At 30.1% G+C, this 24,806-nt stretch overlaps 10 protein-coding genes across 10 annotated transcripts; 3 read left to right on the top strand and 7 right to left on the bottom strand.

Moving 5' to 3' along the window:
• Positions 1–41: 41 nt before the first annotated feature.
• Positions 42–272, bottom strand: cgd8_980 (hypothetical protein; the record flags this gene model as incomplete). Its single annotated transcript, XM_627006.1, has 1 exon — positions 42–272. A coding segment is annotated over one exon (231 nt), but the record flags the coding sequence as incomplete, so codon positions are not given.
• Positions 273–957: 685 nt separating this feature from the next.
• Positions 958–7,275, bottom strand: cgd8_970 (VPS13 like protein involved in vacuolar protein trafficking; the record flags this gene model as incomplete). Its single annotated transcript, XM_627005.1, has 1 exon — positions 958–7,275. One exon carries the CDS (start codon positions 7,273–7,275, stop codon positions 958–960), a length of 6,318 nt encoding a protein of 2,105 aa, XP_627005.1.
• Positions 7,276–7,915: 640 nt separating this feature from the next.
• cgd8_960 (conserved hypothetical protein) lies at positions 7,916–9,955 on the bottom strand (the record flags this gene model as incomplete). The annotated part of the gene is made up of 1 exon (XM_627004.1): positions 7,916–9,955. The coding sequence occupies one exon, from the start codon at positions 9,953–9,955 to the stop codon at positions 7,916–7,918; it is 2,040 nt and encodes a 679-aa protein (XP_627004.1).
• A 285-nt stretch (positions 9,956–10,240) lies between these two features.
• cgd8_950 (clathrin coat assembly protein AP50) lies at positions 10,241–11,887 on the top strand (the record flags this gene model as incomplete). The annotated part of the gene is made up of 1 exon (XM_627003.1): positions 10,241–11,887. A coding segment is annotated over one exon (1,647 nt), but the record flags the coding sequence as incomplete, so codon positions are not given.
• A 59-nt stretch (positions 11,888–11,946) lies between these two features.
• cgd8_940 (conserved hypothetical protein) lies at positions 11,947–12,471 on the bottom strand (the record flags this gene model as incomplete). Its single annotated transcript, XM_627002.1, has 1 exon — positions 11,947–12,471. One exon carries the CDS (start codon positions 12,469–12,471, stop codon positions 11,947–11,949), a length of 525 nt encoding a protein of 174 aa, XP_627002.1.
• A 637-nt stretch (positions 12,472–13,108) lies between these two features.
• Positions 13,109–13,483, top strand: cgd8_930 (RBX1 ortholog, RING finger; the record flags this gene model as incomplete). The annotated part of the gene is made up of 1 exon (XM_627001.1): positions 13,109–13,483. One exon carries the CDS (start codon positions 13,109–13,111, stop codon positions 13,481–13,483), a length of 375 nt encoding a protein of 124 aa, XP_627001.1.
• A 619-nt stretch (positions 13,484–14,102) lies between these two features.
• cgd8_920 (UDP-glucose 6-dehydrogenase) lies at positions 14,103–15,737 on the top strand (the record flags this gene model as incomplete). Its single annotated transcript, XM_627000.1, has 1 exon — positions 14,103–15,737. A coding segment is annotated over one exon (1,635 nt), but the record flags the coding sequence as incomplete, so codon positions are not given.
• Positions 15,738–15,803: 66 nt separating this feature from the next.
• On the bottom strand, positions 15,804–19,550 carry cgd8_910 (vacuolar membrane protein pep3, human vacuolar protein sorting 18-like protein with a metal binding domain at the C-terminus; the record flags this gene model as incomplete). The annotated part of the gene is made up of 1 exon (XM_626999.1): positions 15,804–19,550. The coding sequence occupies one exon, from the start codon at positions 19,548–19,550 to the stop codon at positions 15,804–15,806; it is 3,747 nt and encodes a 1,248-aa protein (XP_626999.1).
• A 442-nt stretch (positions 19,551–19,992) lies between these two features.
• On the bottom strand, positions 19,993–22,905 carry cgd8_900 (Ydr449cp/Utp6p; small (ribosomal) subunit (SSU) processosome (contains U3 snoRNA). HAT repeats; the record flags this gene model as incomplete). The annotated part of the gene is made up of 1 exon (XM_626998.1): positions 19,993–22,905. The coding sequence occupies one exon, from the start codon at positions 22,903–22,905 to the stop codon at positions 19,993–19,995; it is 2,913 nt and encodes a 970-aa protein (XP_626998.1).
• A 402-nt stretch (positions 22,906–23,307) lies between these two features.
• cgd8_890 (CobW/nitrile hydratase activator like P-loop ATpase) lies at positions 23,308–24,579 on the bottom strand (the record flags this gene model as incomplete). The annotated part of the gene is made up of 1 exon (XM_626997.1): positions 23,308–24,579. A coding segment is annotated over one exon (1,272 nt), but the record flags the coding sequence as incomplete, so codon positions are not given.
• Positions 24,580–24,806: the final 227 nt, after the last annotated feature.

The following is a 24,806-nucleotide window of genomic DNA, read 5'->3' as shown; positions in this document are numbered from 1 at the left end:
ATTCAATTCAAAATATTTAAGCTTAGCTTAAAAAACAAGAGTTAATTTATGTAACTTACAGTCAATTTCTCTCCAATATTACACAAAATATGTTTCAAATCACTAACCAAAACTTTACCATTTCCATATCTATCCAAAACATTAAAGGCAGTTCTTAACTCTTCCTTATCAGCCTTTAACATAACTTTATGAGATACTAAATCGAGATATGTCTGGAAATCGACTTCCTTTGAACCAAGTCCTAACATTGCGAGTAATAAGAATTTTTTTATTTAATTTAATTTTATAATATTAAAGATGAATATATTACAATATTAAACAATTTTTTCTTTTTTTTTTTTACAAATGGAGAACAAAAAACTTACCATGACATATTTTGTCAATTTCATCAAGTGACCAAACCTGGCCTGTTGCTCTTAATAATACCAGTAAACACTCCTTGGAAACTAATCCATCACCATTTCTATCTTGCCAATCAAAACATTCCTTCAATTCAACAGCCTATTTGAAGAAAATAATAAGTTAAGTTAATCAATAATTAATAGAGAAAATTAATTAAATGATTTCTCAATACTCTCCCAGAATTAAGAAATCATTACTGTTTAATAAGAAAGAAATTCTTTTAAATTAAGAAATTCTCACCAATCTCTTTTTTTAAGCTTAATCTAATAAACTTACAAATTCAGGTGTTATATTCCTCGGAAGTTTAATCTTCTTCTTAATTACTGTTGTCATTTCTATTTATTCATTTTATTTCATTATTCTCTCATTTATTGATCACACTTTTCTTCTCTCCACATGCAACTTTTAGGCGGGAAGTCATGCAATTGCCCCCCACATGCATTATTGAGAGTAGTAGCTTCAGTAGTGATTGAGATGATTAAATATTCAAAAGATATAAATTAATTGTTAATGGAAAGGCTAAAATTACTAGAAAATAATATAATGGCCTAACTATTAATTATTAAAATTGAAGCCAGACCTAAGAGATATTGGAGGCTTCTTTTTTTGTATTTTCTTAGTGTTTTGATGAGGTGAAGATTGTGTTTCAATATATTCATGGTTGTTATTTCTTTGTATAAATTCCCTGTTAAGAATTTCAGATTCTTTTTCTTCGCATACTTTACCAATATGAGGAACTAAATTTGCTTGGTTTTTGGTTGGAATATGATGATGGAGGCGGAGGTGATGATAGTCATTTGAGTTTCTTTTTTCTTCCTCTGTTCCTTGTTTTTCTATAGTAAGACTGTGGTTATCATTCTTATCTTTAAGGCTCTGAGTCTCAATGTCTCTAATTAATATAAGGTTGCTAGACTTTCTTCTAGTTTCAAAATTTCCATTTGTATTGTTAATTTCTGTTCCTATTTGGTTTTCATGCAAGTTTATTGGCTTCACATTAGCACTATTATACTGAGAAGAACGGCGAATTTCATTGTCTTCTGTTCTAACCTCTCTAACAGAATATGTTTGTGTGTTATCGACAGTAGTAATTACCTGTTCATGTGGTGTTGTTACTGGGATTGCTCTAGTTATGGCTTCGGACAAAACTGAATTAGTAACATCAGAAGTATGAATATGTGTTGGAAGAGGATATTGAGAATGATTTGGAGCAGAATATACAGAAAATGCTGGAGATACAAATGTAGATGGAATAGGTGTTGGAGAAATTGTTGGAGAAATACAAGGAGATACTGTTGGAGATGGATACGATGTTATAACTGGAGCAGGAATAGGCTCTGTAGGTTGAATTAGGACAGTGTGTTGAGAATATTCTTGCCTTGGAAGTTTGGATAAAGAATCTATAGACTCTTTTTTCTTCGATTCAATTCCTTTTTCCTCCGTTCCCATTCTCTTTTCCTCTGTCTCCACTGCTCTATCCAGTTCCACCTTCTTTCTCACATCTATTCCCTTTTTCATATCAATTTCCTTTTCCACATCCATTTCTTTCTCTGTTTTCATTGTCTTTTCTGTCTCCACTTCCCTTTCTGTTTCCACCTCTCTCTCTGCTTCCACCTCTCTCTCCGCTTCCATTCCCACTTTTTCCACTTCCACTGACTTCTTCTCATCTCTTTCAACTTTAGTACCTGACTTTTCATCCAAGCTTAAAGTAAATTCTTTAAGCAAGATATTGTTAGTATCAGGTAATTTTTCGCATTGAAGCCTCAAGATCTCGTCAGTAAAACTTGTTAGAGAGTGTCTAGAGATATTATCAAATTTGTAATCCTTGAATAAGTTCATAATAGCAATAATATTACCGTATCTATCCGAAATTAAATTCTTGAATCTCAAATATAACCTTATTATACTAGTTATATTTTGTTGAGTATCGAATTTCATTTGAAAGCCTCTAAAGTATAATCTATTGATATTCCCACGTAATTTATCAATAATTGTCCCAATCAAAATAGTTTGAGATTCAACAGAAAGTTTAAAAGATGTTGATAAATCAAATGATACATTTTCAAATCTTTCATCTGAATTTCTTTCAATAAATAAATCATCATCCATTTGACGGAAATATTCGATTGATTCATTTAACATAAATAACTCCACTGAAGGTAACCTAATTGAAATCCTTACATGTACTTTATTTAATAATGAATTAATCTTATTCCATTCTATTTTATTTAACTTATTAATAGCATTATATTTGTTTAATGATAAGTTAAAAGGGTGGCAAAGAAGTAATTCAAAGTTATTCTCTTCTCGAGAACTCTCTACTAATCCATTACCACTACCACTAGTACTAACTTCTTGTACTAATAATTCTCTAAATCCATCAGTAACTGGAAATGCTCCAAGTCCTTTATACTGACTCCAAATAGTCAATAGACATACCTGAATTAATTTCAAAATTTCACCACGAATATTATCAAGAAGCTGTTCGTTAAGTACAATAGTTACAGGCGTCAAATTAATATCCATCTTTAAATAAAAAGGTAACTTAAATACAAAGCTTAAAAAATTGGATTCTCCATTTCCTCTCACTTCTCCTTTACTTTCTTTATTAGTCGAATTATTTGGTGGTAACATCACCAAACTCAAGTAATTCCATCTTCTCATATATCTTATAATACTATTTGTTTGATTATTATTCATAGTACTAGGTACCGATACTGATGTTGTATTATTATTATCATTTCTAATACTACCAAAACTTGATTCATTAGTTAATTCAGAAGAAGCTGAAATGACTGAAGAATTCTTTCCTAATGAAGTTGAACTAGTACTTATTCCTCTTGAATCTTCAAATCTCACACTTTTTGAAGATGTCAAACCACCTTGTCGTCCATTTCCAACAATATATGACGAAAATGTACCTCCATGTGCTTCGTCTACATAATGAGTTAAAGATGGAGAACTATCATATTCATTTAAGCTTGAAGAACCTCTTCTATTTGGAGTTTGGACTTTATTTCCATCAACTCCTCCTTCAATTGAAGGGTTTTCGGGAAAGTTATTCATTTGACCCATTCCTATTCCCAAAACTTCTAACCTTGAACTTGATCCAGATCCAGATCCAGATCCTGATCCTGATACAGAAATAGATCCGGATACAGTTGTAATACTACTACCCAAAGTATTTCCCTTATTTTGTACATAATTTGATGATGATGATGATTCATTACTAGTATTTTGTCTTTCATCAGACATTGAAAATATGACAATTTGATCATCTCTGATCATTTTCTTGTTTACTGACCTATCCGACTTGATACTGGAAATGAAATCTCTCATCAAGTTACTGTCATTATAGTTCCAAACTATCAACTCCATCCTCTTAAAGCAAGAACTTACTCTAAGGCTTGTGCATGTACTCATATTAAATCCTAAGCCAGTAATCACAATCCCAAAAAGCTTTCTTGGAGTAAATACACTCGTTACCATAGTATTATTACCAGTATCCTGAGCATTTCTACTAAAATATCTTGCTAATGAGTGGTAACTTCTTTTGATTCCATCAATCCTATTTGAATTATTCGGGCTAAATCCTGTAGTTTCTACATTGGATTCACCATTATTTGGTCCAGATTTACCATTTCCTGTAGATTTTTTACTGTCACTAACCAAATGACAAATATTAACCTCAAATTTAGGAATACAAATCCCAATAATTTTATTTGAAATGATCTTAGGAAGGCTAATTCCAGGTCCTGCCAAATCACTCAGCCATTCTGGAACATTTGATGAATCTTTAAAGACATATGGTAACTTTTTCTCAAACTTGAATGATTTCTTTTTAACAGATGTACTATTTATAATACTTTCCTCCTCTACCATCTCATTAGACTCCATACTTGCGTATTCTTTATTTAATTGATTCATAGAGATACCTGATTTAGACAAATTATAGATTTCAGACTTATCTGTATGATTATCCTTTCCAATATGATCCATTTCATTCCTATTCTCCTCAGATTTCTCAAGTTTAGTTGAAGAAGATGACAAAGATAATGAAAACTCTGGATCTCTTTCAATGATCGATATTTGTTGACTCTTTGGTCTTGCCATAGTCACATTTGTAACTCCCATTGACATATCAATATCTTCCATAGGATTTGAAGATGTAGCCTGAGAAGAAACTAAAGTTGAGAAACATAAAGAATCACTTTGCATTGAAATACTAAACAATTTGTTCATTTGCTGGAAGTCTAAGTGGTAGCTCAAGTTCATTAATTGATTAATCTCTAAAGTCTCTGAAATAGCTAATGGAAAGGCTTCAAAATATTCATCATAAAACCTCCCCCATAAATGTAACCTAAGCCTGATTGCATGCCAATCTCGTCTCTTCATTAGTAACTTAGAATTCAACCCCACACCAAAGAAGTCAGATAAAATATCAGTTTCAATTAAACTTTTCTTAAAGATTCCTGTTCCAAAAATAACATAAGGATGTCTTTCAATATTTTCTTGTATAAAATTAGATATTTGTGTCGGTACCGTTGATGGAATTCCTGAAGTTAGTTTAAATTCAAAAACTGATCCTCCACTCAAAAGTGATGATTTAGATTGAAGACTCTCTTTAATACGGTTACTCAAAGAGTCATCTTGCGTTATTCTCCTAATAAGATCAATATAACTATCTCTTAACTTACTAATTAACTCCCAAACTGATGAATCAGTCTGAATATGAAGGCCATAAGCTAGTAAAGTTAAGATATTCTTAGTTTTGATATCCATATTATGGTTTACATTAGAAAATGTATCCATAGCTCCTTTTTGCTTTTTTTGGATAGTTGAACTATTTTGAAATAAAGCAAACTCAATTTCAAACTCACGTTCTGCTAAAATATGCCATTGAGATACCACCCAATAAGAATGGTGTTGCAATACAGTTAATATACATCTCATATCATCACTTTTCTCTGATACCTTTTGTAAGACTTCAACATCGTATTGCCAATATCTACTTAAATTAAAAGATACACCCAAATGATTAATAATAAGAGAACTTAGACCGAGAATTGATGACAAACTTGGATTACCATTCAAATTCGAATCCAGAAATGAAATAGAAGTTCCAATACTTTTAGCATATTCATTCATCTTGCCAAATTCGGCGGGCCCACTCATCCCGCCAAATTTGCATGCATTATACTCATTAGTACCAGTCCTGTGTATAATGGTCCCAGAGTTCAAAATAGGTTTTTGGCCAGTAATCATAAATTCGATCCATTTCCATTTTTTGATAATCTTGATATATTTTTTTCTTTCAACCCTGTAGTTAATTTCATCTCTAAGACTATTTTGTTTGTTGTCTTTGTATTTGATATTTCTGTAATATTTAAGACTAAAGATCCACCAATCTCTACAAATTGCTCTGACTTCAGCAGGAGTTTTACCACTTCCTGGCCTTTCAATTGGTCTAAACCTCCTTACTTGTGTCCAAAATTGAAACTGATTATAGAGAGTTACGAATCTAACAAGTCCGTGAATCATTTGTGGATAAACATTAATTTCAAATCCACTCTGTATATTAATATTCAGTAATGTAGCAATATTAGAACCAGTATAGTAATCGTTCAAATAATCTTTTGCTATATAACCATTATTTTCAGTTGAATTTTTGGAAGTAGAAGATGACGATGAAGACGAGGATTCTTGAGAAGATATTGGTTCAGAGGAAGAGCCTTGTCCAAAGTTACTACCATTAATCATACTATTGCTACTACTATTATCACTACCATTAGCACTGATATCATTGCTTTGACGACTTTTTTCGTTAGAAAGCTTGTGGATGAAAGGATTTACAAACCCAAACTGAGCAGAAATATTAAGATTTGAAATAATCCTTGTGTGATAATGTAGATTAGAGTTGACTAGATTCTGGATATCATCAATAGTTACTGCTGAAAATACTCCAAATTTATCATTTGAAGCTTCAGTTTGCTCTAGCAATGAAATAGGAATAAATGGAGCAGATTCATCATCCCAAAAGGCGCTTAAACCTTTAACTTTAATACTGAAAATACCCCTTGGATCTGCACTAGAATTATTAATTGAAAGAGGATGCTGTGTTTTACCTAAATTGGTTGGATCAGTCTCAGAGTCTGAGCTACCCTTTGAAGTAAATCCAACTTGTTCTTTCTCTTCAGTTGGCCATTGAAATTCCCAACAGTTTCTAGCGGGATTAATAGTCACAGAATTAATATGAATTCCTGCTGACATTGGATGAGAAGTATCCAACACATCATCTTCATAGCGAATGTAAAGATTTCTAATACTAAGGGACAAATCAGGAACATACCTAAAAAGCCATCTAAGAAGTGCGTTTAATCCTTCTTTACTTGACGAGTTAATATTGAGTAGATTCTCAGAAACTTCCCCTTTTTGGGATCCTAAACCTTCCTCAAAACTATCATTGTTGTATCTAATTGTTTGGATATGCTTAAATAGTTCAACCAACCCAAATACATTGTCCATTGAATTCCTTATCACATCCTCGTATGATTTATAAGCCAAATTTGGGCCTACAATTAATACAACCCCTTCAACTTCCATCACCAATTTTGAGTGAGCTAACAAAACTTGGATACTTGCTCTTCTTATATGTCCATATTTAAGTCTGAAAGGTATATCTAAAGAATACCATTCATTGGAAAACGCTCTTGTATTTAACATTACATCTTTCAAATTTACTTGGTCTAAAAACCCACTCAACCAAATACTTTCTGGCAAATTGATAAAGTAATTCAGCAAATTTTCATTTATCCTCCTTAATACACTCTCCACAAGCATCTGAGTCGATCCCACTACCAGTTCTCTTAAAGACATCTCGAACTGAATGCATATCAATCTAAAATCTCTTAAAGGAAACCTTTTGATGCTAGAGCTAGATCATAGAAGTATACTGTGCTCTCAAAGTTATACTAATTATGGCATCTAACAACTAAGCACAATCCTCAAATTATTTATTTGGTCTAAATTATACAAAAAGTTGCTAATTAGTATTTGTGTGCTTTTGGCGCCAATACATTTTTTTTTTTGTAATTTGCGGTTGGGGGATTTTCTCTAATTATAATTAATATTTTTCTATAGTTGAAAATTAAATTTTTTAAGGATTAAAAAACCCATTTTTTTTTTTTTACTTGAAGAAAAAAACAAAACAAATCCATACCCTATACGCATTTCAATACTTAAAGTGATTCTACTCTATGTCATTTTTTCCTTCTTTACAAAGTATTTCTTGATCTAAAAATTATATACCGGCTATTCAATCCACATGGATGCATGCAACGGTATTGCAATTAAACAAAAATAATTTGCAAATTTGCATTTAAACACGTAATTTTCATGTAATTAATTAATGTGGAAAAAAAATTAATAAATAAAATATTTATATGTAAATAAATAAATAAAATTCCTTAAACAATTAATATTGTTACAAAGTTAATAATTAAAATTATTAATTAGTTTACATTATAACTGGCCACATTGATACATCCAAATTGCTATTATTGAAGTTATTACTATTTATATTAAAGCTATTATTACGATTATTACCGTTATTCGATTCATTGTTATGTTTTGCTAGAACATTACTAAAAAGTTTTAAAGATTTAAATGGCCTGAACAAAAACATTATAAATAATAAAATACTGTAGTCTATCATATAATCAAAAAAAGTATAAATCCAATCATCAAATCCATTTGGCTGGAGTGTGAAAACTCTACATAGAAATAAAATTGAAGGTTTAAGAATAAAAATAGCGAATACCCATTTAAAATTTGAATAAGCTTCCAATATATTGTAAAGAATTCCAAGCCTTGATGAAATTGACTGATCAGAAATTGTGTTTTGAAGAAGAGTTGTATTAATATTTGTTGCTATAATTATACATAACGAAGCAATAGCTTGGAATATATACCTTGAAATTTGGAAAATTCCTAAAATTACTTCAAAAACTCCCAAATAAAAAAGTAGTGTAAAGAATCCTATTAATAATTTTGCTTCCATAGAGAGTAAGCTATCTCTTAACACCCTCCAGCCAAGTGATATTAATAACATATACATTATAAATAAAGTCTCGTAACTTCTCATTAATATTCTTGGAATAAACCAAGATGAAAATTTTACATTTCCATATTGTGTAAATGCAATTATATTTAATTTATCATAATATAAACAAATTGGTTTAATCAGTAATAATATTAAACCAATTATTTGAAGACTATTAAATTTAATATATATCACACTTCCATAAGTCTGTACTAGAGCTTGGTTACTATATATTGAATAAATTAAATATCCTAAAATAGTAGATATATATAAAGTCAACATGAAATCAACCACAAAATTATCCATTCTCCTTTCAAATGAGAGATGATTGAATGGAAATGGATTCTTTACGACTACTTTTCCCTTAATATGAAGTGGAATTCGATCTCCATTTACTATTAATAATGTATATCTATCCATTTTTGAAACTTTATATTCAAGTCTTAATGTACGATCTTTAATTGGAATCCTCAATACGCTTCTAATATAAGAACTTATGTTAAATCTTGGATAAATTGCCGAAAATGAAAGGAGAGCCAAATCTTGGATTGGAGAATGGTTTAATGATGCTAGTTGTTCACTATTTAATAATAAAAGAAATATATTTTTCAACTCTTTACTTGCTTGATTACTTTCATTTATTAACACTTTATTAGTACCAAAATTATTAATGGAAGTTACCTGATAAGATGTTTCTCTATTCAAATGATTCTTTGAACTCTTTTTTTCTGAATCTAATGAAATCATATTACTATTTATTAATTCTGTCGAATTTGTGATATTTCTTAAAATTGTTGAAAAATAATCCTGGCACTTTTTTTCTATTGATTTTGAAATACTTTTTGGCATGAAATAATTTATTATACTTTTCCAATACAATATTAATTGCCTAATTAATCTTTTAAAAACTAATATTAGTCTATGATTTCTCCACTTAATACCAATAAAAACATCATTCGAATTTGCAATATTTAAATCTCCAACAAGCCTATTAACTTCCTCTGACTTTAGAGAAAACACACAACTCATTGGAAGATCTTCAAATCTTATTAGAGGAACTCCTGATGTTAATAACTGACTTTTATTTATTTTATATATTTTATTTCTTTTGCTAATTAGCTCTTTATTATTATTTTTTAATGATTTTTTTTCAGTTTCATTTTTGGAATCTACTAAATTTTTATCCTCTGTATACTCCCAAAAATCGAATTCTAGATCTAAACTTATTATTGATCCTTTCATTAATCCATATGAATATCTTGTTGGCTCATTAATACTCTGAGATAAAATATTTGGTGATTTAATTAGCCAAATATAGGCATTTGTTCCACTGGGAGTTCTTGAATCAATTTTTTCCACAATGCATTTTACACACGTAATTCCCACTTGTAAAACGAATAGTACATGTAAAATACTTTTAACAGTTAAATGAATTTGTCTGTTAAATTTATTCATCACTATTTCTTACAGAGAATATTCATTAAGAAATCCATTCAACTTAAATCTTTCTTAAAAGTTATCTCTCTTCTATTCAATCTTTTCATTTTATTTATTATCGAAATTTTGTCCTTGCAATTAATGCATTAATTAATTCGAGTACCGTGTTTTACCGCCAAATTGTGGCGCCAAAGCGCCACAATTTATCATACAACATATGTTATTTTGTATGTGTTTTTTTTAAAGAAGAGAGAATTTAAGACTAAAGTGGGGTTCACTCAACAGAAAAAAAAGGTATTGTAATGGAATGTAATAAAGCTATTCTGGTGTTTTTACGACACATTTAGAGTGAAGAAAATAGAGAAGGAAGGAATGATCAGCCAGTTTTTAATCTTAAATGTGAGGGGAGATACAATCATATTTAGGGATTTCCGTGGAGAGAAAAGCTTAAGTGAGAGTCTTATCAAAATTCAAGATGTGTTCTACAAAAAAATCAAGCAGGGAAACAGTGATGAACCAACAGTAATCTACTTTGAAGAACAGATATATATATATCTACGCCAAAGCAGTCTTTTCTTTGTATTAACTAGCTATTATGATGTAAGTCCAACATACATTATTGAACTTTTGTACAGAATAATCAAGTTAGTTAGAGATTTCTGTGGGACAGTTAACGAGGATTCAATAAGACGAAATTTTATCCTTGTTTATGAATTAATTGACGAAATAATTGACTATGGATACCCTCAAATAGTTAGTACAAATCAACTTAAATATTGTGTATATAACGAAACAAAAGTCCTAAGCTCTGAGAACTTTAATAGAAGAAATGAAGTTTTTGGTACAAATCAAATACTTGGATTAACTAGTACTGTATCAGGAGGTTTATCCATGCTTCCAATTGGAATCTTTCCTTCTTCTAGTGGCAAACCTACACAAAATCATGGTAATATTTCAAATAATACAAACAACTTTAGTGGTCCAAAAACTATTTCTAGTAATGCTTCTCAGAGACCAATAAATCCAATGACTACAGTTTCCAATAATTCAGCAGAAAATAAGGTAATGACTTTTCTTGGAAATACAGGTCCATGTGTTGACAGAAATAATGAGGTTTTTGTGGATATATTTGAGAGAATTAGCTTGGTTTTAAATCATTTGGGTGAAATTTCTCGCTTTAATATTGAAGGAGGAATACTTATGAAAAGTTATTTAATAGGTCAACCTGAACTTACTTTAGGGTTTTCTAATAGTATCGTTTTAAAAGAGGATGACGAACTCAGCCCTTCAGAATCTAATAATCTTTTCAACTATGCCCCAAGTACTATAATTGATGATTGTAATTTCCATGAAAGCGTTAATGTGAATGAGTTTTTAAATGATAAAGTACTTACATTAAAGCCTCCAGAAGGTGAAATTATTGTAATGAATTATAGAATCTCAAAAGGCACCCTTAATATACCTTTTAAATTCACAACTTTGATTGAGGCTTCGGGTAATTCAAAAAAGAATTCATCCAAATTTGACTTTGTTATTAAACTTAAGGTTGATATTCCTGAATCATCTTTTGCTACAAATCTAACTATGCTATGTCCACTACCAGAAAAAACCAATACAGTTTCCTTAGAAACTATCCATCCTCTTATTCCAGTTCAACAAACTTCTCAATATGATGATAAGAACCAGAGGATTATCTGGAAAATCAAGAAGATTCATGGTGGCACAGAGATTATTTTAAAATCAAAGATCTGCCTTTCTTTTGAAACCGATTTAAATTCTATAAGAAAAAAAATTGGTCCTCTCTTCCTCAACTTCGAAATCCCAATGTTTAACCTTTCTAACATACAAGTTAAGTATCTAAAGATTTCAGAGAAATATGGACAGCAAAATAACTATAGATGGGTAAGATATGTTACTCAGTCTAATTCATATATCTATAGGCTATTTTAAATTAAAGCTTACTAACTTTGAAATAAAGTAAATATATTAATTTTTACAAGATCTTTTACTCATTTCTTTTTGCTTTTCTTCTTAAAGCTTGCCTCATATGCTCCTTTAATTGAATCCTTGATCACAGGAATAGATACCTGCCTCTTTTCGGTTTCGAACTCAACTACATCTTTAACCTGATTTGTACTATCAATATTCATATTCATATTAGTTGTGTTTATAATTTCAACATCTCTACTATTTGTCATATTTCCGTCTCCCATAATACTTAGAATTGGTATCTCCTCACCTGGATAGTATTTACGTCTATTCCCTGGGCCCATATATCCTGCAATACTACTTATAGATTCTGATCTGAAGTCAATAGATGCATTTCTGTTTTTTTGTGGAAAAATAGCATTTTTACTTTCTGGATACAAGAAGGCATTCAATGGGATTTCTTTTTGTACATAGGTACCTTCTCCAATTTCTCTTAGAGCATTAGACTTTTCGGTATTTCTACTTAATTCTAAAGTATTCTTAATCAGTAGCCTTTTGGCTGTACGAAACCTTCTCTTTACCTTACTTCTCAAACCCTTCGCCATATTTACTTGATAGCTTGCTTTTAAACCCGAACAATTTATAGATTATCCGAAACTACTTAAGTTTAAGTCTTTTACATTATCTCCTGAAACCCAAAGGAAACAAGAGAGAATAAAGAGCAGAGTTTGCAAAGCTCAATAAGACTAAAATTGAATAATTTTTTAACCAGACTGAATAAATTTATAATCCTTCAGGGAGAATAAAACCTAGTTAGTGAAAAAATGATTTATTCACCGATTTTCTAAGTTTAATTAATTAACTTGTACGAAAATATAAACTATATATTGTCTTCGATGACATTCTTTCTAGGCGGTCAGACTGGCCCGCCTTAATTGTGGCGGTAACTTTGCAATATTAATAATTAAAATGTGGGAAAATGTTTATTGTGAAGAGAGAAAAATAAAATAAGCTTAAAATAATTTAGAAAATTTATTGGGAGGAAAAGAAGAAGAGCACGTTTCTAAAAAGAGCAGGAGCTATAATGCAAATTTAAGGAAGTAAGTTGGTACTATATTCTCTATATCTTTGTAAACAAAAAGCGCAACTCGTTATTTAAGCTAATAATAGAGCATTTTCAAAACAATAAGAGTGGTAATTTAGTAAAAAATATATCTATATTTAATTATATTAATACGTATAATGGATACAAGAAGCTGTGAGCAAGTTAATGAAGAGATGATTGATCAAAAAATTGAAGAAAATAATACTGCTAACAATTCAGTAAACACAGAACCTGGTCAGAAAAGATTCGAAATAAAGAAATGGAATGCAGTTGCACTTTGGTCATGGGATATTGTAGTAGATAACTGCGCAATATGTAGGAATCATATTATGGACTTATGCATAGAATGCCAAGCCAATACAGGATCTGCTCAAAGAAGCGAGGAATGCACAGTAACTTGGGGACAGTGTAATCATGCATTTCACCTGCACTGTATATCTAGATGGTTGAAAACAAGAAATGTATGTCCTCTAGATAATACAGAATGGGTATTCCAAAAGCAAGGAAGATAATTATTATATTTAAGACAATTAATTTAACTTAATATCATATTTTCATTCCCATTAAATTTAGTTATAGTTATAATTTTTTTTAGATTACATTATTTTTATTTATAAAGTTTTTTTCAATGTGGACAATAGTCATGCAGTTACGTGCAAATTATTGTTATTTTTTTGATACCGGTATATAATAATGTTGCATGTGGACAACTTAATTTGTGTGCATTTTTTAAAAATTTTGCATTATTTATAAACGATAGAACTTTAGTTAATTATTTAAGACAAAATGGTTTATTTTAGATTCACAGTTTTTTGAATAATGAAGAGAAGAGGAAGTGTTTAGCTCAAGAAGAAAAGTTAATTAAATAAACAATCTCGAATTCGAGTTGAAAATAATCAAATTTTTATGGTGAAATTCTTTAAAGAAAAACCATTCAATAAATTATTATTGTCATTATAGTAATTACTGAGTTGGATGGAAGAGGTTTGATTTTAGACAATTTTTGTAAATATAAGTGGAAAAAACTATCATAAAAGTTAAATTTAAAAGAAGTCTCCCTAATCATTCTATATTAAGGAAATATCAAGCCAATAAACCATAATCTATTAAAACATTGGCAAAAAGTAATAAAAAATGAAAAATATTAAAACTGAAAAAATATGTTGTATTGGTGCAGGATATGTAGGTGGCCCAACAATGGCAATGATTGCATATAAGTGTCCAAATCTTAAAGTATATGTTTGCGATAAAAACATAAAGAGAATACAAGAATGGAATTCTGGCACTACTCCAATATATGAACCAGGACTCAATGAAATATTAAAGAAAACATTAAACGTAAATTTGTTTTTCAGTCATGAAATTGAGAAAGTTATTGAAGAATGTGATATAATTTTTATTTCAGTAAATACACCAACAAAAACTTATGGTAGAAATAAAGGTGAAGCCCCCGACCTATCCATGATGGAGGATTGTTGTAGAACAATTTCTAAATTTTCAGAAACTAGTAAAGTTGTTATTGAAAAATCAACAGTGCCAGTAAAAACTTCAGAGTCTTTATTAGAGGTATTATATTCATGTAGAAAAAGAAAGGATGTAGATTTCACAGTTATTTCAAATCCTGAATTCTTAGCTGAAGGAACTGCTATATCCGATTTGGAATTTCCCGATAGAGTTTTAATTGGAGGGAGAACAGATTCAGAAATAGGTAAAATTGGAATGGAGATTCTAAAGATGATTTATTTGAATTGGGTTCCTGAAGAAAAAATTTTAATGATGAATGTTTGGAGTTCTGAATTAGCAAAGCTTGCTTCAAATGCATTTCTTGCACAGAGAATCTCTTCAATTAATTCATTTTCTAGACTTTGCGAAGCTACAGGTGCTGATATTTCTCAAATTTCAAAAGCTGTTGGAAGTGATAAAAGAATTGGAAATGAATTTTTGACATCATCAGTTGGATTTGGAGGGAGCTGTTTCAAGAAAGACGTTTTATGCCTTGCTTACCTATTCGATCATTTTAATTTGAAGGATGAAGCTGAGTATTGGAGACAAGTAATTCACTTGAATGAAGTTCAAAAGACTTCATTTTCTGCCAAAATTGTTAAATCAATGTTTAATTCACTTAATAACAAGAAAGTCACTGTACTTGGATTTTCATTTAAAAAGAATACTAGTGATGTCAGGGAAACCCCTTCTGGTACTATTTGTTTTGAGCTATTAAGAGAAGGGGCTAATATTACTATTTTTGATCCAAAATCAAAGAAAGCAGAAATTATTTCTGAATTAAGTAAGTATGGTATCCATAATATGTCATTTCAAATTGGACAACAAGGAGAAGCTAATATCCAAACTGAACAAACTGAGAAAAAAATCATTCCTAACTCTACAGGTCCTAATAATATTCAAATATCATCTGAATTGGAAACAGCAATTAAAGGTTCCCATGCTCTAGTTTTTTGTACTGACTGGAATACATTTAAAGACATAAACTTTCAACAAGCGTTTAGCAATATGGAAAAACCTGCTTTTATTTTTGATGGAAGAAATTTCCTCCAACATTATCAGCTTTTTGAGATTGGATTTAATGTCTATCCAATCGGAATGCCACCTCTAATACATTCTAATTCTCAAGTTTGTTCCAAATTCCAGTCAAATTCTCCTCAAATTGAAGCGGTTCACTCTAAAATGCATGTAAATAACGGTAGTGCAAAATATGGCTCCGAACTCGAAAATTGCATGTACGAAAATAGAGCATTGAATTATTAATAAAAAAGGAATAATGAATCAAAAATAAATATTTTAGTCCAAAAGTTTATTAAAGTTACTATGGTTCTAAATATAGAAGTTATTGAGGTCAGTATTTTGGCAATCTTCAGTAATAAATGGTTTATCGATGTTTCTAATCATCAATTCCCCACAAATCAAACAATCATTGTTTACTAAATTTATTAATTGTTTATATAAAGAATGTAAAATAGAGTTGGAAGAGTTTTCACTAATTGATATCAGGTCCATTTTCTTTTTGGATTTGGTCATATTTATATTCTTCTTTGAATTCTGATAATCCAATATATTTCTAGAAATTATTTTTGAAGGCTTATTACTGGTATCAGATTTGAATTGGGATCGCATATTCTTGTTATAGTTCTTTGAATATATGGCTGAATGCTTACAGATACCCTCTATAATCCTTGTTGTTTTATTAATTTCATCATGGTTCATCAGTGATGTATATTTCAAAAGCATACATCCAAAGTGGAAGCTATGGGAGCAGGGAAATAATAAAACATTAGAATTCAAGTCATCATTCAAGAATTTATAATATTGAGTTTCATCAAATCCAGATGGATTATTTTCATCTATTTCAGCTTTCTGGTTAATTACTGTTCCAGTATCCTTAAGTTTTCCCTCATTTTGACTCCTTGATTTTACCAGGAAATAATTTATTAAACTGCTAAAATGGATTTGATCTAAGTGGCTAATTCTTAGAGAATGAGCAAACTCACGAATATCTTCAAAAGTAAAGCCTTGATAATTGAATAATCCTCTATAACAAACAAAACAGATATCATTCTGAGGATCTACTACATTATAAGAAGTATGACAAGAAAATAGGTCCATCAAAAGTTTCTCTCTGGATTGTTTATAATTATCATATATATTCGTTCTCTTAAGCAGCAATTCGTCAAATTGATTAATATTATTCGAGATTAAATTGCTTAGAAATGAAAGTTGGATATCATCTGGAATCACCATTAATACATCACTTAGAGTTAAAATATACTTTGGTGAAGCTGCAAGGAGTTTTGTTAGCCCTTGAATATCTCTATTGTATCCTAAGGGCTTAATCAAATTCAAGATCCATTTTCTTCTTTGGTCATAGCTCTCAATAAAGTTATATATGATATCTCTTGTCAGTTTAGTACTATTTAACTCTTTAAGACAAACTGACATTGCAGAATCGTAAAATCCTAATAAACAGTAAACGTAAGCTTTCAACCTTTTATATTGTTTGGTATTGCATATATTAAGTAGAAAAGGAAGATCAAATTCCATTTCAAGCTTTGATTCTTGTGGGTTTGAGTCATAAAGAGAACCTTCCATCTTAGCTTTGCTAAGTAAAGGAGTTATATAAGATAAAAGCAGTTCTTCTCCTTCATCAAGTTTTGAACACAAGATAGCTAATACATTCCAGATTGTTTTATTACCTTTCCAAGTATCTGTATGTAACATTAATTTTACTCGAGTTGATACTCTTTCCATTTCAGATTGGTTTCTCTGCTTACCATTCAAATTAAGAAAATTCTCTATCAACAAAATTGCAAGCTTGTCAAGCTCTTCTCTTTCATCCTTTGCTTCTGAAGGATCCTTATATTGAATGTCTATTCCATTTAAATCAAGCAAGTATGGGAGAATTAAATTCAAATCAATTGAAGTAAAGGATGGTCTCTTTAGTAATGAAAGAAATCTCTTTGGATCTAAAAATGCAAGTATTGGGGAATATTGAATCAAAAGTTTATCCCTTTTTAAAACGCTACCCCCTATGGAAACAAAGATTTCAAAACATCTTCTAACTAGACTTGGATCCATTATTCCAAAACAAATATATTCTTGAACTAAGACATGCCAATCCTTTCTAAGATCTGAATAATATTGAATTGCAACTCTACGATTATATTGAGTGAGTATTTGATATACTTTTGTCTCTACTTCATCAATTTGATATATCAACTTCAAAACTCCAATTAAGCCAGAGTAATAGTTATCATCAATATTCTTCTCTCCTTGAGAAAATGAGACAAATGAATTCAACTCTACTAGCCAGATGCTTAATACAACAAACTTTAAAATAATTGTTTCATCCTGGTAAACAGAACTGGTAGTAATTGGATCTTTATGATTGGATCTTAATTGCTGAAGCTTACAAGTCAAATATACTATTAAGCCTTCCCAACATCCATTGTAAATGAACATATTACAAATTTCATTAAATGATAATTCATCATCTATTTTTGATAAAAGTTGAGCTGCTTGCTTCACTTTTCCTCTCCTAAAGAAATCAATGAATTGGAGTCTTCTAATCATTGACTTCTTTTTTGATTTCAAAGTTGTACTTGATATCTTCTCAGTACTAATAAGAGCTTCTTCATACATCCCAACATAAAGCCATTCCTTCCATAATGCTCCTCCTTCATTAATAATATTAATCTTGTAGATATTATCATTATTATATCCCCAAATAAAGCTTATTCTGTCCAAGATTTCCAATTCCTCATTATTATTGGAGTTACTACCTCTCAACACGCTTAGATTATTAAAACTGGACGATATTTCAATGGCCAAAGCCTTAATGGTTGAGACCCCTCCATCTCCTGCCAGTTGCAAGTCTTGTATGACTTCTCCTCCTACTACTAATTGCCCAGGAATACTCACAATTGAGACTTTATATATGCTTTTTGCAGTAATTGGAGAAATTACATCCAAATAATCCTCAAATAAAGCAATAATATGATATCTAGAGCATTCAACACTATTGGGAATCTTGTTGGAATTGGAGAAAAAATCATATTTCTTAAGCTGTCCAATATAATCACAGGCTTCTAAAATAGAATGTTTACTTCTATTAACATAGTAAATGGATATTTCTCTACTGCTAATCCAAATTAAAAAATGATAATTAGTTACCTCCAGTAATCGTATTTTACTTGTTAATGAAGCTGTTTCAGTAGATCCAATTTCCAAACAGTACCGAGATGATTCTCCAAGATCATCATTTTTAACGAACAAATCAATGATTCTATTTTGACCATACCATAAAAGTAATTTCGTTGGTGTTGAAACAGATACCACATATTGTAGTTTATTCAATGATGATTCATTGTTTTGATTATCATGAGCATCATCAGAGTCTTTCATCCAAATTGAATCTAGCATGACTCCTAAAATTGGGGTACCCGAGATTTCATGTAAAACTCTGATTACTGTGGAACTGGATGATATATCAGGGCCCAGAATTGTGGTCAAAATGGTTCCCTTTTTACACCCAATAATCACAGAAACTGCACTATTTCTTGAAGTCTCCCAGTTATTCCAGGCTACACTCAAGATAGAATAGTTACTCAATTTTTGGATATGTCTTGCTTTTACTTGTGTTGAATGTAAATACCATGTCTCTCCGGTGTTATGAACAATCAATGCATGATCTCCTGTCTGATCTACAAAGATTTGTGGTGCCTGAGGAGATCTTCCCCTATCGATATTTTCATAATTCTTCCCTAATCCTCCCATACCACTGTTGCCACCATTGCCACCGCCTCCAGAAAAACCTACAGGAGGCTCAAGAACTATCAAATTTGTTGTAACTTCATCTGGATTCCATCTTAATAGCTGACCTGTAATTAAAGATATATAAAATAAGTTTCCACTTCTTACAACTTGATCAATTATTATTGGAAACTTGAGAGAATCTGTTTGTTTTAGCTTTAATACAACATTATCCCATGAATTATCAAAACTATATAAACGAGGTTGAATTGTAATTGACTCCTCCTTCTTATGATACCCCTCTTCCTCTCTCATATTCCACCCTTTCACACTCTTGGTAACCTATTAATTCTGCTTTGTGGGTGTGTGTAAATATATCTTTGACAATTAAAGAAACTATTTCCAATTCATCCCTTCAGAAATTCTAACTAACCAAACAACTCTATAGGACTTCTTTAACTAACCTTTCACAATTTCAAACTCTTTTTACCTAGTTACTCTATTTGAAATTAAATTAATACTTATTATTTGCTTGCTTAGTTCTTAAAACTCCAACTTGGCGCCTAATTGAAATTCATTCCTGCATAAATTACGTGGCGGAATTGGTAACTTGAACAATTTCTGCTATAAAATATTGAGAAAAATATTAATAAGTTTGCTAAAATTAACCTAGAAACATAAAGATATATATGAGATTTAATCTATTTGTACCTAATCTAAACTCTTAATTGAAAACTTATTCAATTTTCCAACACAATTATAAATAATTAGTATTTACATATATAGATGTTGGCGCCAAAAGTTGGCATGGATTTAAAATATTTTGCATGACTTTATTTAAAGTTTGATGGGGACTGTTTTGAGATTCAGGGGTTTCAAAGACTTCTTGGCCATCTTCTTGTATGCTGGATGTTCTTTTTAGGAATAGCTCGAACTGAGGATCATCTAAGGGTAAAGTAGAGATAGTTACAATGCTAAGCCCAGAAGGTATTTTGCCAGAACGCATTTGTGAAGAGCATTTATTAAACTGACTAATTAGCATTGAAAAAGTAGGTATCTGGTTACCGTTATTAAATTCTCCAAATTTCGGAGAAAGAATTCTTTTTACCTTGAAATGTTCTATAAGTTTAATGAGAAGTAAATATCTTACGTACAAATTTATTTTGAATTCTTCGGACTTAAAGTCATCAAGGCCATTAATATAAGTAATTAGATGGTTCAACATCCAAAATAGTTTAGGTATTAGATAATTATTTGGATTTTCTAGATTCGGATCACTGAGTTTATTGTGACTGTTTTTTCGTGAAATACACTTTTCTAGATATCTTTCAAGTAGTAAGTATAGTAAAGTTATACAAGAAAGCATGAATGTAATTGATGTAATATCTTTATTGGCTTTAGACATCATGGTAATATCATTGGAAAGTAACCAGCTATATTCAGATGGTAATTCAAGAAGAATTTCAGTAGCATGAGTAAGATAGTCTTCATTGATAGATTCTTTAAGAATACCAATAATAGATGATGAATCAAAATTAATTTCCATACCATTCTCTTGGTATTTTAAGTATTTGATTATTAGACTTGATAATGAATTATCCATATTCTCTGTAGATTTAAGTACAGAGTAAATAATTAATGTATTGAATAGGAGCCCTGGAATTTTTCTAGTAGAAATCCATCTTGGTAAAATATTAAGTGAGAAAAAGATGATTCTTTGTCTAAGTTTGAGAAGACTTTGTGAATATTCTTCATTTAATTCTTGTGAATTGGTGCTTATGATATATAAAGTCCAGAAGATTGATTTTGAAAATCCAATAAAATCCAAACTTTCAGACTGTTTTTCATCGTTTTCAACTTGGTTTTGGATTAGATCTAACAGCTTGTTAATGGATTGTATCATGAATGTAGCCTGATTAGGTGAAAGTTGTTTTGTACCATAATATATAATGAATTGTTTATATGCTTGTATCAATTGAGGAATATTATCCGGGATTTGGGGTAAATTCTGATTTGGAGAATCTCTTATATGTTTGTCATCATTAGTATAGTTATTAAAATTGTCTACATGGTTGGACTCAAATAACGAGTCAAGAGCCTCAAACAGAGTAAGTTTTAAATCTTGAAATTCAGGTTCAATAGCCAATTTTTCAATGGTACCCTTTATATCAGTGACTAATTGTACAAATCTGTCCTTATTTAAATCCTGAGATAAGTATAACATAATTTTTTCTCTAATAGATTCAATTTGCTCTTTTGAAAATAATTTTTCCTTCCATACTTCTCTATCCACAATACTAGGTATCGAGTATAATGAAAGTATTTGAATAAGATCTTCAACATTAGAATCTTCTAAAAAACAACAATTCCAAAAGTTAGGATCAAGTTTCAATAAATGAATAGTTTTCTTGATTTGTAAATTTTCTTTGAATATCAAATTTTTCAAACAAGTCTGAGAGTACCAAGTAATCATATCTAAATTTAAATCATTCTCCATTGTAGAATCATTTTGATTAGAAAGTTCTTGATTATTATCAAAATCTTGAATGGACTCAGAAATTTGAAATCCAAAATCTATAATATTAGAATTATTTATGGTTTCAAATGAGGTATCCATATTTGACTGATTTCCTGGACTAGATACAGGAAATTGGCCATTAATGCAGTTATAAATGAGTCTGCAAATAAAGATCAAAGAAACCAAGACAAACTCACTATCTGAATTACTAAATAGTTGGTCAATTTCATATTTAAAATGACTGAATATATCCGATTGGTCATTTTTGGAAATGCCTAAAATAATTCCAAATACTGGAAATAATGGTTGTAATTTCTTGCTTTGATTAAATGAGTCAAATATTTGATTTTTTAGCTCGTCCATACCTTCAATCCTAGATAAATCACCATCCTTCAAAAGTGTATTATAAAGCTTGTAATATTGCCTGAACATAAATATAATATGGGCTTCTTTCTTATATTCAAGCTTGATTCTTCTCAGGCCATGGTTTAAGATTGGAATTAGAGGCATAACACTGGAATTTTTAATTTGGAATCCTTTATTAAGCGCAAGTTTAGAGCTGGAAAAAGAGTCTAAATACTTTCTATATGCAATGTTAGTTTCAAGTTGAGAAAAACCTCTCCATAGTATTAGAGAACTCTTGTTTACTCTCAATCCCAAAAGAATTGCAGACCTAGCTTCTTTTGAATTTCCATTTTGTAGCTCTCTATCAGACATTATAAGCCAAAAAACACTATTATTTGGGTTATGTTTGAGAGCAGAAATTAAACTTCTTTGAAGAGCCTTTGAAGATCCTGATTTTAAACAAAAGTCAATGTTTTGAAGCCATAACTTTTCATCAGATGGAAACTTTCTGAGAGCTCTTTTGAAAATAAAGTGGATTAAACGAATAATTGAGTAATCACCAATAGTACGTTTTTTTAACTTTAATGCTTTTGTTCTAGTATTTCTAATTCTCTCAAGTTCATATTCATGACTTAAATATTCTAAAAAATCTCTCAAAATTGGAGTTCTTGAAGCTATTTTATATTCAAAGTTCCTTCTATGCTTGATAATTTCTCTGATTTCCTCTTTTGAAAAAACTTTACGTTTTCCAAGGTCCAAGAGCTCTGGAACCATGTCCTCCATCACTCTTTGTACCTTATCTGCCATTTTTAACCTCCAAAGACTCTAACTTAAAATAAAATGACAAAAAATTTTCCAACTAATAATTTCTTTAACAATTAATTATTGATGACGTGTCAAAATTTGATTTTTTTTTTTGACAATATTTTTTGAATTTATATACCGGTGGTAGTTTGGCGCCTACTCCGGTATACATGTTTGAATTTTTTTATTGTCAAAATAATGTAAAAAAAAGTTAATTTGTCCACATGAGTGCATGTACACGTAATAATATAATAATAATAAATAAAAGCAGATAAGAGAGGTTAGAAAATATATCTATTTAAAGTGTTATTCATTTTTTTCAGGAATTAATTATTTGAAATTAAATTGGCATAATTAAGAAATGATGATTTAAAAATTAGAAGAGGATAAATAGTAATTTTAAAACTATTGGATGATACAAGATTTTAAAAGTGTTTCAAGCTTATTTTTGTCAATTTTAATTCCCAAGAAGAAGAATTTTGAGTTTTCAACTTGCTCGTTAATATTAATGGGTAGAATTTCAAAAATTTGTCCGACTCCTTGCAAAGCATATATATCAATGGAATTGTTTAAATGATCAGATTCAATTGAATTTTTAGCCTTAAATATACCCTTAAATCGAATGAATTTTCCATATTTAGAGTTCACAGAGTCATATTCTAAATCTCCTTGATTCTGTTCTTCCAAATCCTCATTTTCTAAGCTATCATCTTCTTCCCAAGCAAGCTTTGCAACTGCTCTCTCAACAGACTTAAAGTCAAATACGGCATTTGAACTGAAGGAAATGGTATGAGAAGAGATATTTGGGAGTAAAGAATTATTTGAATGTGAAGAAATTAAGGAATTATTGAAAGCTCTGTCTATTTCATGGGTTATTTTATGAATATTAAAAGCATCAAGATCAAAAAGCCAGTCCATTTTCACTTGGGATTTAATTGAAGTGACAACATTAGCAGTTGGGTTAATTACTTTAACAATTGCTTCGACTTCTGCAACTTTTTGGAGATTATTTGAAGTTTTTTCCAACTCATTTTCAATTAAAAGATCAGTTTTATTGAGAACAATTTTGTTTGCAAGCATTATTTGCTTAATTATTTCTGGTGATAAAAGTTTCAATGATGAGCTATTTGGACTTGATTCCTGGCTTAAATGGTTTCTATCATTTTCAAGCAAATTTTTATTGGTTTCACATTTTACTTTCTTATTAATAAGCTCCAAATCTAAGTAATTCTTAAAATTATAAGTATCAATTACAGTAATTACTCCTGATAATTCAACACTAGTTTCAAGCTCACAGTCAAGCCAAAACTTTTCAATTATTGGTTCTGGATCAGCAATACCTGTAGTTTCCAAAAGTATCTTCTCGAATCTTTTCATTGATAATAGATGTTCAACTGCCTTTAATAGTTCGTCTTTAACAGTACAGCAAACACAACCATTTGGAAGCTCAAAAAATTCTTTAAATAAGTTACCATCTTTATCCTGCATGGTAGGGGCCTCAATCCCCATTTCATCAGAAAAATCATTTTGTATTATAGCTATCTTTGCATCTTGATCGTGACTACTTATTATATGACGCAAAAGGGTAGTTTTCCCTGATCCCAAAAATCCAGTAACAATGTAAATTGGAACCTTTGACATAGTTACAAGATATCCAAACAACCTCAGTATATTAAATTAAGAGTATATAATTATTATTCATTTGCTTCTGCAAATATTTATTAACTAATTGGAAATATAACTACAAGTTTAATGTCAATACGATTAAAAGTTGCAGTTGGCGCCAACATTTCTTGATTTTGATATTTAATTAAATTATATTTTTCCAAAATTAATAAGAATCAAACAAGTAAAAAGGATATTGGAAAAGAATTGTATTTTCTTTGACTAAAAGTCAATAAATA

This window comes from Cryptosporidium parvum, chromosome 8 (assembly GCF_000165345.1).
Source record: "Cryptosporidium parvum Iowa II chromosome 8, whole genome shotgun sequence".
Lineage (NCBI taxonomy): Eukaryota > Apicomplexa > Conoidasida > Eucoccidiorida > Cryptosporidiidae > Cryptosporidium > Cryptosporidium parvum.
This window is presented reverse-complemented; position numbering and strand designations above follow the sequence as displayed.